The 13,670-nt window shown below is 41.2% G+C and overlaps 1 protein-coding gene across 1 annotated transcript in view; it reads left to right on the top strand.

The window, feature by feature from the left end:
* kdrl (kinase insert domain receptor like) overlaps positions 1 to 13,670 on the top strand; it is a 188,459-nt gene that overhangs the window by 90,166 nt on the left and 84,623 nt on the right. The window contains exons 10-11 of the mRNA XM_073058013.1: positions 8,052 to 8,202; positions 9,033 to 9,144. Of these exons, the coding sequence (XP_072914114.1) occupies positions 8,052 to 8,202; positions 9,033 to 9,144 (263 nt within the window). The remainder of the gene's footprint in view (positions 1 to 8,051; positions 8,203 to 9,032; positions 9,145 to 13,670) is intronic.

Here is a 13,670-nt window from a genome sequence, read left to right as displayed (position 1 = left end):
TGTATATAAATGACTTGAATGAAAATGCAGATGGGTGGGTTAGTAAGTTTGCAGATGATATGAAGTTTGATGGTGTTGTGGATAGTATAGAAGACTGGCAAAGAATGGAGGATTCAATTGGTCAGGGCTGACTATGGATGTTGCACCCTAGCTAGGGCAGTACGATATGGAGAGCAAGCTGTTGTCCATGAAGCAAGCTCCCCATCTCCACATATCTGATGAAACCAAAGAAACAGTAGATACAGTTTGACACCAGTAGTGTCACAGGAGTTGCCAGTCAGCAATGAACTCATGTAGGTCAACCTTAGGGACTCCAACTCTGGATTATTCCCTCCTGAAGCCTCCCCCATGAGCAGGTATAAGTGCAAGGCAGCAGAAGTTTGAGATCGGAGTTTTTCTTCTAGATGAGCTGCCAACTATAGCTGACGAGCCCCATTTGCCTTAAGCAACTGGTTTTAAGGTGCCAATAAACTGCCTTTGCCCCTTCTCCTGTCAGTAGAAATTGTTCCGCTGGGCTTGATAGCTAAGCCACACATGAAGATTAGGAGCTGAACTTGGCTGTCAGAGGCTATTTGAGTCGCACACCATTGGAAGCATTTAATAGGTAGTGGGAGTTTATCCCCACCCTACCATCCCTAGCTATAAGAACATTAAAGAACAAACTGGGAAAGAATATAGTGGGATATAGATCAGTTGCAGAAATGGGCAGAGAAATGCCAGATGGAGTGTAACCCAGCCAAATGTGAAGATCAAATGTAAAGAGAGGATTCACTGTTAAGTGCAAGATCCTTAATAATGTTAATGAGCAGGGGAATCTTCAGGTTTAAATTCATAACTGCCTGAAAGCACCACACAGGTTAAGAGGCATGTAGCATATTTGCCTTTCGTTAGACGAGGAACTGAGTTCAAAAGTCAGGAAGTCATACAGAACTCTAATTAGCCCACATCTGTAGTATTGCATACAGCTCTGGTCAAGCCATTATAGGAAGGATGTTGAGACTTTGGGGAGGGTTCAGAAGAGGGTTTACCAGGAAGCTGACCAGATTAGAGGGCACATGCTATAACAAGAGGTTGGACAAGCTTGGATTATATTCTCAGGAGAGTCAAAGCAAACTTAAATATTGCATTGGATCTTTGCTTAGCCTCACAGTCATATCTATAGAGTGAGTAGAGCAGGGGGCTAAGCACACAGCCTTGTGGTGAACCTGTGCTATTGGAGGACATGGAGGAGATATTGTTGCCAATCCAAACTGACTGGGGTCTGAAAGTGAGGAAATCAGGAAAGGAGATATTGAGGCCATGATGTTGAAGCCTATTGATTAGTTTTGAGGGGATGATAATATTGAATACCAAGCTTTAATCAATGAAGAGCATCCTGATGTATGCGCCTTCACTCTCCAAATATTCCAGGGTTGAGTGAAGAGCCAATGAAATGGCATCTGCTGTTGACTTGTTGTGAGAGTAGGCAAATTGGAGTGGATCCAAGTCACTTCTCAGGCAGGAGTTGATATGCTTCATCAGCAATCACAGTGAATGTACTGTACGTGCTACTGGATAATAGTCACTGAGGCAGGTACCATGTTCTTTTTAAGCACTGGTATAAATGAAGCCTGCTTAAAACAGGTGGGTACCTCACACTGCCAAAGCAAGAGGTTAAAGATATCAGTGAACAGCCCTGTCAATTCATCAGCATAGAGACTTAGTACTCAGCCAGTACCTCATCTGGGTGGCATGCTTCCATGGGTTCACCCCCCTATGGGATGGCTCACGTCAGCCTCAGAGACTGAAATCACAGGGTCATTGGGGACTGTGGGAGATCATGAAGGTGTAGACAGAAGGGATTTGTTTAGTTGGCCAGTTGATTATTAATTTAATTAATTCAGCAAAACATTGCGGGCTGAAAGGCCTGTTTCTGGTCTATGTTCTACATTCTACTAAATACAGGTACATATAAAGTTGATAATATTGCACAATAATACAGAACTTAGTTGAGAGAAACCATAATGTTCTACTAGATGCTTTCCAAGGAGTGTTTTTCATTTCACATGTTCTTTGCAGACAATCCTATTCCCACTTTTGAGTTTGGGACAGAGCCCAAATTTCACGTTACCTCACATTCACAAGAAACACATAAGTTATGTTTGTTATTCAAATCTCAGCATAAGAGAGAGTATGCATCAAAACACAAGGGGAAGCATGCTGAGTAGTTTTCCATTGAGACCACATGTGCAAAGTGTTCCATTTGTTCCCATTTGATTGCTTTTCATTAAATGTGTTTTAGCCACTGGCACTTGGATAAGCATTCCAACTACGGCTGGAAGGATGGGTCATATCAGTACAGATTTCTTTAACGATACTTTGTGCTGTCATTTACTTCCTTATTTACACTGGGACCACTTTGAAGGGAAGTGGCTATTAACTGTTCGGAGCTACTCTGCCTTTCCTTGCACATGACCAAAGGGTAGGACTAGATATTCCTTCATGCCTGTATGGGCTGATTTAGAGTCTGTTGGTCCCTCTCAGAAAACAAGAAAATACACTTATTGTCCAAAACAATGACCATAGAATTCCCAAATAATAATCACTTGCAAAGAATCAAATCTGTTCGATCCAGACCACAGGGAGCAAAGCATCTTCCTGTGTTTCTTCAAAAGTCCATGAATCATAGAGTCCTGGAATAGCACAGCACAGAAAGAGCCCTTTCAACCCAGCTGACTATAATGCATATTTATGCTCAATCCATTTACCTGCAGTAGGCCCCTCTCATTCCATGCCTTTTCTACCCATACCCACGCAAATGCTTTCTAAATGTTGTAATCGTACCTACCCCACCTCTTTCTCTGGCAGTTCATTCCTGATAACCATCACCCTCTGTGTGGAAAAAAGTCATCATCGGATTTATAAGAAAAAATTTTCCTCTCACCTTAAAACTGGGCCTTCTACTTCTAAACCTCACCACCCCCCGCCGTCCTGGGAAAAATATTTCCCTCATAATTTTATAAACCCCTCTGACTACTATGCTGAGGTGAGAATAAACCCAGCCTATCCAATCTCTCCATATAACTGAGGCATTCCATTCCAAGCAACATCTTCTGCACTCTCCCTAATGCCATCACACCTTTCTTGTACTGTGCTGACCAGAAATGTACACTGTACTCCAAGTGCAAACTAACCAATGTTCGGTTGAATCATGAAGTACAAAGTGAACCCGCATGGAGTTTCTCCGGGTCAGCTGTTAGAGCTGTTACAGAAGAGTCACAGAAAACTTGGAGATAGATAGATAGATAGATAGATAGATAGATACTTTATTCATCCCCATGGGGAAATTCAACTTTTTTTTCCAATGTCCCATACACTTGTTGTATCAAAACTAATTACATACAATACTTAACTCAGTAAAAAATATGATATGCATCTAAATCACTATCTCAAAAAGCATTAATAATAGCTTTTAAAAAGTTCTTAAGTCCTGGCGGTTGAATTGTAAAGCCTAATGGCATTGGGGAGTATTGACCTCTTCATCCTGTCTGAGGAGCATTGCATCGATAGTAACCTGTCGCTGAAACTGCTTCTCTGTCTCTGGATGGTGCTATGTAGAGGATGTTCAGAGTTTTCCATAATTGACCGTAGCCTACTCAGCGCCCTTCGCTCAGCTACCGATGTTAAACTCTCCAGTACTTTGCCCACGACAGAGCCCGCCTTCCTTACCAGCTTATTAAGACGTGAGGCGTCCCTCTTCTTAATGCTTCCTCCCCAACACGCCACCACAAAGAAGAGGGCGCTCTCCACAACTGACCTATAGAACATCTTCAGCATCTCACTACAGACACTGAATGACGCCAACCTTCTAAGGAAGTACAGTCGACTCTGTGCCTTCCTGCACAAGGCATCTGTGTTGGCAGTCCAGTCTAGCTTCTCGTCTAACTGTACTCCCAGATACTTGTAGGTCTTAACCTGCTCCACACATTCTCCATTAATGATCACTGGCTCCATATGAGGCCTAGATCTCCTAAAGTCCACCACCATCTCCTTGGTCTTGGTGATATTGAGACGCAGGTAGTTTGAGTTGCACCATATCACAAAGTCCTGTATCAGTTTCCTATACTCCTCCTCCTGTCCATTCCTGACACACCCCACTATGGCCGTGTCATCAGCGAACTTCTGCACATGGCAGGACTCCGAGTTATATTGGAAGTCTGATGTGTACAGGGTGAACAGGACCGGAGAGAGTACGGTTCCCTGCGGCGCTCCTGTGCTGCTGACCACCGTGTCAGACCTACAGTCTCCCAACCGCACATACTGAGGTCTATCTGTCAAGTAGTCCACTATCCAATCCACCATGTGAGAGTCTACTCCCATCTCCGTTAGTTTGTGCCTTAAGATCTTGGGCTGGATGGTGTTAAAGGCACTAGAGAAGTCAAGGAATGTAATCCTCACAGCACAACTGACCCCATCTAGGTGAGAGAGTGATTTGTGCAGCAAATACGTGATAGCATCCTCCACTCCCACCTTCTCCTTATACGCAAACTGAAGAGGATCCTGGGCGGGCCTGGTTTGTGGCCTCAGATTCTGTATTATCAGCCGCTCCATGGTCTTCATCACGTGTGACGTCAAGGCAACAGGTCTGAAGTCATTCAACTCCTTTGGTTGTGGTTTCTTCGGAACCGGGACAATACAGGATGTTTTCCACTGTCTGGGTACTCTTCTCTGCTCCAGGCTCATGTTGAAGATGCGCTGTAGTGGTTCTCCCAGCTCAGTCGCACAGGCCCTCAGTACTCATGGGGAAACTCCATCCGGTCCATCCGCCTTGCTGGTACAGATCTTCCTCAGTTGACCTTCCACCTGTTCAGCCGTAATCCTGGGCGTGGGCAAGGGGATGATCCAAGATATTTAAAGAATCTCTGTGGTAATTTTATTCCCTTTCCAACATGTTGGTCAATGGTCCCTCTTCTGGCTGGTTTCTGTCCTGAAGGAATTGACAGGTGGCAGGGGAGACCACAAATTAGGAGTGAAAACCCAGAAGTGCTATCCTAAAATCAGCAGTAAAGCGATGACCAGTTGAGGCACTAGGTATTGGTATTGGTTTATTATTGTCATATGTGCCAAGATACAGTGAGAAGCTTATCTACAAGCTGTTCATGCAGATCCAGTCATTACGCAGTACATCGAGGTAGAACAAGGGAGAACAATAACAATGCAAAATAAAGTGTGACAGCTATGGAGAAAGTGTAGTGCAGGTAAACGATAATATGTACGACCATAATGAGGTAGAGAGAGGGCTACAGACTATCTTATTGTACTGGGGAAACTAGGTATGAACCTGCCAGTGAGCAGAAGAGGCATGGACTTTTATAAAGATGGAAAGCAGAACCTAGCATTATGGAATGAACACATGTTTCTTTGGGATAAGAAAGAATCATCTTCTGACAATGCCATCCACAACTGTTTCTTTGCTTTATATTCTGATGATCAGCTCAGAAGTCCTCCTGCCCCCTCCTGATACAAAACATCTGTACTTTCCACCTCTTGATGCAGGATTGATGTCCATTGTAACTTCTGTCTCCTGTGTTGTGACAAAAGTCTTTTGAAAAGGAGCAAGTGCTTCCAAAATTACTTCTGTCACTTACGCTTATTGAGGGGCAATGTGGCTATAAGTAGTGCAGTCTAACTTTAATTAGTGCTGGTCATTCGAGAGATGGGCCATTCTGAAGATAAAAATATAATCAACAGTACAGTTAGAATCAACTGGATGGTGAGGAAACATATCAATTCCTATCTGAGGAACTCCAATTGCTACTGCCACAACAGATCAATAGTACATGCCATTTCATTAACTCATCATTCAACCCTGGAACATCTGAACTGCAAAATTGTATGCATCAGGATGCTTTTCATTGACTGCAGCTCAACATTCAATACCACTATACTCTCAAAACTAATCAATAATCTCTAAGACCTTGCTTCAATACCTCCTTGTGCAACTGGATCCTCAATTTATGTTCTTGCAGACCTCAGTCAGTTCAGATTGACAGCATCACCTCCTCCACAATCACCATCAGCACAGATGCACCACAAGCCCCCCGCTCTATTGATTTTACACTTATGACTGCGAGGCTAAGCAATGTTGTATATAAGTCTGTTGGCGTTGGCCAATCAAAGGTGGTGATGAATCAGCATATAGGAAGGAGACTGAAAATCTAGCTGAGTGATGCCACAATAACAACATCTCACTCAATGTCAGCAAAATTATTGAGTACAGGAGGAGGAAATTGGACGGCAATGAGCCAGTCATCATCAGCGAAACAGAGGTGGAGAGGGTCGGCAGCTTTAAATTTTTCAGGGTTATCATTTCAAAGAACCTGTCATGGGTCTAGCACGTAAGTGCTATCACAAAAAAAATTACAGTAGCACCTCTACTTTCTTGGAAGTATGCAAAGATTAGGCATGTCGTCTAAAGCAATGACAAACTTCTATAGATATACAGTGGAGAGTCTACTGACTGGATGTATCACAGCATGGTATGGAAAAATCAGTGCCCTTGAACAGAAGAGCCTACAGCCCAGTCCATCACGGGCAAAGTCCTTCCCACAGCTGAGCTCATGTACAAGGAGCACTGTCATAGGAAAGCAGCTTCCATCATCAGTGACCCCCCTCCCCACATCCAGACCATGCTCTCTTGTTGCTGCTGCCATCAGGAAGGTGGTACAGGAGCCTCAGGACCCAACCCACCGGGTTCAGGAACAGTTATTACCACTCAACCATCAGGCTCTTGAACCAGTGGGGATAACTTCACCCAGCTTCATCAACCCAATACTGGACTGTTCCTATAAGCTATGGACTCAATTTCAAGGACTTTTCATTTCATCTTATAGCTTAATTGATTATTATTATTATGTTTGTTTTTATTTATTTTTGTATTTGCACCGTTTTTTTGCATATAGCTTGTCTGTCCATCTTGCGTGCATTTTTTTCCATTGATCCTATTGTGTTTCTTTCTATTTTCTGTGAATGCCTGCACAAAAGTGAATCTTAGGGTAATATATGGTAACATATATGTTCTTTGATAATAAATTTACAGAACTTTGTGCAGACAGTACTAATGTAATGTTTTCCTTCATCACAGCAACCAGGCAAATATTAACCACTTCCGCTGTTAAGGGTATTTGCAATGTAGTAGCTTCCTTATCATTTAAACACAGAGCAGTACAGCACAGGACAGACCTTTCAGCCCACAATGTCTGTGCAGACCATGATGCCATATGAAACTTGCCTTCTGCCTGCTCCTGATCTATATCCTTATATTGTCTTCAGGTTCATGTAAGCAGTGTGTTTTAGCTGCCTGCCACTATCTCTGTAAAAAGACTCAGAACCTTTCCTCACAGTCTCTCTGTAAATTGCCTCTACCCTTAATCCCAACTGCTGAATCATCTGACCTAACACCTTGGTTCCCATCTCTCTGCCAATCTAAATTAAGCCCTCCCCAACAGCACTAGCAAATTTGCCAGCAAGGACATTGCTCCCTCTCAAGTTCAAGGACAACCTATTCCTTTAGTATTGGTCGCACCTTCCCCTGTAGAGAACATGCTGATCCACAAAATTGGGAAAATGGGTTTGAGCAGTTGTGCTGGGGAAAAGATGCTCAAAAAATCTTTGGGGATGTTTCTTTACCAAGAGACCACATAGCCCTCCATTTCTCTATCATCCATGAGCCTATCTAAGAGTTACTTAAATGTCCCCAATGTGTTTGCATCTACCACCACCCTTAGCAGTGAGTTCCACACACCCATCATTCATTGTGTTTAAAAAAAAACTTATCCCCTGTCCTTTCCTTGTCCATTCTATCTTGGCCTGGATAATTTTTTATAGTGTAATTTTTGCAAACAAATGGGAAATATCATGTTATGATTGGTAATGTATGAGTGCCCTGTATAATAGTTCTGGAAATGTTGTGCATGAGGTATATTTTTGGAAAATAGAATCAGAATAAAATTATTTTAACGTGTTGTCTTTCTTCTAGAAATTTACAATCTTTCCACTGTTCTTGCTTTCAGAAAAACCACAGATTATTGAAAAGAATGTGGCTTCCTCAGATCAAAAATTTTATCAGCTAGGGGAAAGCCACATACTGACCTGTACTGCCACTGGAATTCCAGTTCTCCACTTCTACTGGCAGTGGCAACCTTGTGACACTGGATCATCCACGTAAGGCAACTTGCTCATTCTTTTCCCTTCATAAACGTTTGGCAGTGAATAATACTCAGGATGCAATAAAAGAGGTTAGAATGAGCAAATAGATTGGAATTAAACTGACAGTCACACCAGGAACTAGCAAGCATAGTTCTGTTTATTCTTCGTGTGATTTTTGTAAATACCATTGTATTTCTGATCTTTTTGTTGCTGCTCAAGAGGTTATTCTTATACAGGCTCAGAGGTCAAGGTTGTTATTTTCGCATCAATAGGTCGTAGAGTATACAGGGCTCTTTTAATTTCGAATCTTTCAGTATTATCACCTTTCTTATTAATGTCAATTGATACTATTTTGTTTGCATGGGAGGCGTATTAAAAGGCAAGAGATAGGCCTATTCTTAGAGTGGTATAAAAGGGAAGAATGAGATAGTGGTGGTCTTCACCTACATGAGCCTTGACAGCATCCTTATCTTGGCCTAACAGAAGCTGAAGGTGCTTTCCTGTATGAACGTGACTCATGATTTTGCTTTCCTGTTGTTGTCTGGCTTCCTCCCTCATGGAAGTCCATTCCCAGTAATACAATTGTTCCTTTCTCGCTGACTGTAGCGTGGCTTATTTCCTCTTGGTTTCAAACTTGTATTGCCTGCCTCCGGTATCAACTCCCACACTCTGTAATCAAGCACAGCAAACACTTTTTTTCCCTTTTAACATCCATCAACACATGTTTCTTTGAGTGAAATTTAACAATTAATGTTCTGGCAAAACCTTACAAATCAATTGCAGTACTTTCTTCCTTTTGAAGCCTCCTGGCCTTATTTGTAATTGTCTTTTATTATCCTTGGCAGATGTAAGCCAAGAAGTGATGAAAACCTTAACATCTCCCATACGGAGACAAGTTGGGCCAACAAAATTACAATTTCGCCTGAGAAGAGCATTGTGTTGCAGAATGAAACTAAGGTATGAAACCAACGTTATGTTTTAAATACAGTCATACAATACGTTTTCAATAGTTACGAAAATTTACACTTAATTTGAGCAAACTTTAGTGCAACACAGTGAAGTTACCACTGCAGTCAACATTTTTGAGTGGAGGCAGAAGGAATTCCAGGAATTACAAATCCACTGTGCATTATTCAGCTGCTCAATTTTCCCTTTCCGTTTGGATACAGTGAAAAGGAAAAGCTGCCGGTGGGCAGAAGGTGTTCATTGCCATTGTCTATCTATATCAATATGAAAATAACTCTACAGTGTTTAAGTCCCACCATCAAATTGAATGCGTCAAAAAGAGTAAGTCTGAAAGTTAAGGTAAGTACTCCACAGCTTCACCTGTATCCATATCCACTTCTCACCACAACTTGGTCTAGCTCAAAGCTGACTCATATTATCCTCTAACAAACCACACATTTATAAATGCCAAGTGAGAACTGTACTTGGACAATAAATGCAGCCAATGCTCTTTCTCATGGAGTCTATGACTCTTTATCTGGAACATATTTTTTAGCTTTATCCAGAAACTTCTTGTCTCCAGTAGATAAAGTCCAGTAATTTGTTAGAAGATGCTCTAGATCAGTGCGAAGAGCTTATATAGAAGCAGACTGCCAAAATTACAAACAAAATATTTGTATGAGAAAAATCCATGACAACAACAACTTAACTAGCTCCATTAGCACCACAGGATGCCATAATGCACCTCATTAGAACATTATTAAATAATGGTCAATATCAGACTGCAGAAGTGATATTAAGATAATTAAGGAAAATAATCAAAAGTTTAGTCAAAGAAACAGGTTTTAAGGACCACCTTTTAAAGAGGAAGAAGAGATTCAGAGGTTTATAGAATGAGTGCCTTTGCTGGGGCCATGAAAGTATTTAATTTGGGGAAGATCGAGAGGCAAAAAAAGGAGTGAAAAAATCTGACAGAGGTAAGGCTGGGAGAATTGTGGAGAAAAGAGCAATATGGGTGAGAACCTTAAGATCAAGACATTACTGTAAGACAGAGAACATGTGGGAGAGCATGATGTTAAATGTGAAAAAGATTTGGTAAAAATTAGGAGGATATAAGAGCTTGAGTTTCATATGAAGTTAAAGTTTATGTAGAGTATAATGGGGGGAGGCGGCTAAAGGTACTTTTGAATGCATGCATTTATAGTAGAACAAAGGAATACATTAGAATCGGTGAAAAAACTGACAAATAACTAATGTGCAAAAGAGGCTTAAAGGGAAGTTATAGGTTGGAAATTGCAGTAATGGTATTTCAGAAGTGTATCTAGTCGTTTTGTGAGATGCCTACAAAACTTCGCCATATATCACCAGCATCATCTTGCAAAAGGTGGCACAGACCTGAGAAAGGGCTAAGATGAGCAAAGACACAAAGGTTACAAAAAGACCATTATATGTTAATGACAATGACTTAAATTGGAAGGAATTTCAACTATGTGTCAAGAGAGCGGGAGGGAGAGAGAGAGTGAGATTGAATTTTTTTTATTTAAAAGCAGAATCAATAAAACTATAAGCATAAGATTTGAAGATCTTTTTCCCTTGGAAATTTTCATGTTTTATAACATTGAAACACAGTTGCAGTTCTCTTACAGACTGCATCAGCTTTTCCTCCAGGAATTCCCTGTACTTTGTGCATTTGTTTTACCTTCTACCTTCACAAGCCTTCCAGGGCCTGCAGCAGTGAAGCACCCCCACAGCATGATGCAGCCACCACCGTGCTTCATATGGTGTGTTTTTGACTATGTCAAAACATAGCATTTAGTCTGATGGCAAAAAAGCTCAATTTTGGTTTCATCAACTCATAGAACCTTATTCCAGCTGATTTCAGGGTCTCTTACATGCCTTCTGGAAAACTCTAGTCAAGATTTCTTGTGAGTTTTTTTCTCTTTGCCACTTTCCCATAAAGCTGCAACTGGCGAAGCACCCGAGCAACGGCTGTTGTATGCACAGTTCCTCCCACCTCAGCCTCTAAAGCTTGTAACCCCTCACAAGTTCTCATAAGATTCTTGGTGGCCTCTGTCACTAGCCTCTACTTGCAGAGTCACTCAGTTTTTGAGAATGGCCTGCTCTAGGCAGATTTACAGCTGTGCCCTGTTCTTTCCATTTCTTGATGATTGACTTAACTGTACTCCAAGGGATAGTCAGTGACTTGGAAATTTTCCTGTATCCATCTCCTGACGTGTGCTTTTCAACAACCTTTTTGTGGAGTTGCTTGGAATGTTATTTTGTCTTCATGGTGTAGTTTTTGCCAGGATACTCACTCGCCAGCAGGTGGACCTTCCATGGTGAATTTTTACTGCAATCAGTTGAAACACCTTGACTGCACACACGTCTCCAAAATCAGATCTCCATTTGACTAATTATGTGACTTCTAAAAACAATTGGCTGCACCAGTGATGATTTGGTGTGTCATATTGTATTTATATTTGCAATTAATTTAGATAACTTTGTGAAGATCTGACTTCATTTTGACCCGAAAGAGTCTTTCTCTATTGATCAGTGTCAAAAAAGTAAAATTAAATGCCCTGTGATTCAATGTTGTAAAACAATAAAACATGAGAATTTCTGTGGGGGTGGGGGAATGGGTGAATAGGCATTGTATGCAGCCACAGTATGGTGAGGATGCAATTTACCTTGTAATTTTGTTTATGGGGGTGAAGTATTTTTTGGCATAAAACTTTTAAGAAAGTTAAGCTGCAAACCTTTCAGTTCAGAGAACTGAAAGCTTAATCTGTCTCCGCTTTCACTTTGCTGCAAGGTTTAAGAGTGAGCTTAGACCTCTGTGCATTTCAGGACCTCAAAGCAGCAACATCGTAGACCACAACATCCCAGAGAAAGGAGATAAATCTTCGATCTGTCTCTTACAATAAAATTTTGAACTAATCCAAAGCAGACCTTGAGTTCTAGTGCTACAAAGTTCTTTGATCTCAAACACTACAAAACAGTCAGAATTCAAACTATCTGGAAAACAGAAGCTGGCACCATTCTTGACAGTAATCAATTCTTATGTCTGGGCAACTAGTTTGTGGTTAATTTATCCAGGAAAGCAACCACCTTTGTTGTGTTTTTAATGAAGTTTCCAGATAGCTTGTAACTTGGTTCATTTTAGGTCCATTCTATAATTTTAACACATCATTATATCATAAATTTTTAGCATGAATATTTTAGTTTATGTTACCTAGTTTCCTTTTTCTCTCTCTTGATTTACCTCTGTTCCCTCCCTCTCAGAGCAGTCTTTCTGATAGTAATGAAATGGGCACAATTACTACGCAGTTGCTCTTAGCTCTGGCAGGGAAAACATGAGATATGAACCTTAAAAAGATCCTTTGTTTCGGGTCCATGACTCATGGACTATGTAAAACTTCTGAAGCCATGTGTTCTTCGTTCCTTACACATTTTTTCTAGTCATGTAGGCAATATAGTGTGGTGGGGTGCTGGGCACCTGAGCAATGAGTCAGTGAGTGGAGGTGTTGTCAGAAAAGTAAAGTAAATCTGAAAAGAAGGACAGACATGGCCAGGTTAATAAACACAGTGGGTCTAATGTTTGCTTATTTCAATGCAATTGGTTTTACAGGTAAACCAGTAGTTTAGGTTCAGGAGCAACAGCAGGAGATGCCGGATGAACTCTTTAGGTCGGGCAGCATCTATGGAGGTAAATGGATAGTTGATGTTTTGGTGTTCTAACCATTACAGACACTTGGAGAAAGGGAAGGTCAGGTCTGGAAGTTCATTGTTCCAAGATTCAGCAATTTCAGTGATAGAGAGAGATGTTAAAGAGGTGAGTGAGATGCATTACAGATGTGGGAGAATGTCATAGTAGCACTTTGAGGGAACATCTTGGCGGGCTCATCCAGTGAGGCAAAATGGGTAGAGCTCAGAAGTAATAAGGATCAATCCCAACTGACAGCAGGACATTGAGGAACAAATATGTTGGCAGATTATGGACTAGGACTTCCTTAGTCCCAGAGGCCTAGATGGGGCAGAATTTGTCAGGTGAGTCTATGAGGGTTTCTAAACAGTGTATAGGTGATCTAGCCAGCGAGGAGGCCATCTTGTATTGAGGAATCTGCCTGGCTGGGTAATTAGAATTTCAGTGAGAGAGCAGTAATTATAACTTTGAAATTTTCCAGCTAGTTATAGACAACGATAAGACTGGACCTTGTGGAAAGTGCTAAATTGAAAAAAGGCTAATTTTACAATAGTTATAGACAGGAATTGGGTAGAGTACATTGGAAGCAGCTGTCATTGAGAAAGTGCGTATCTGACATTGGAGATTTGTTTAAAGACTAGCTGGTCAGAATTTAGGACCAGAATATACTTATAAGGATGGCAAGATTTGGAAACCTTGAATGACAAGAGTTGCTGTAAATTTAGTCTAAAAGATAAAGGAAACATGTATAACTTATGAAGCTGAAATCAGACAGGTACTTTGAGGAACATGAAGAAAACAAGAACTTAAACAGGAAAACAGGAGAACTAAAGGG

The sequence above is a fragment of the Hemitrygon akajei genome, chromosome 10, assembly GCF_048418815.1.
Source record: "Hemitrygon akajei chromosome 10, sHemAka1.3, whole genome shotgun sequence".
Lineage (NCBI taxonomy): Eukaryota > Metazoa > Chordata > Chondrichthyes > Myliobatiformes > Dasyatidae > Hemitrygon > Hemitrygon akajei.
This window is presented reverse-complemented; position numbering and strand designations above follow the sequence as displayed.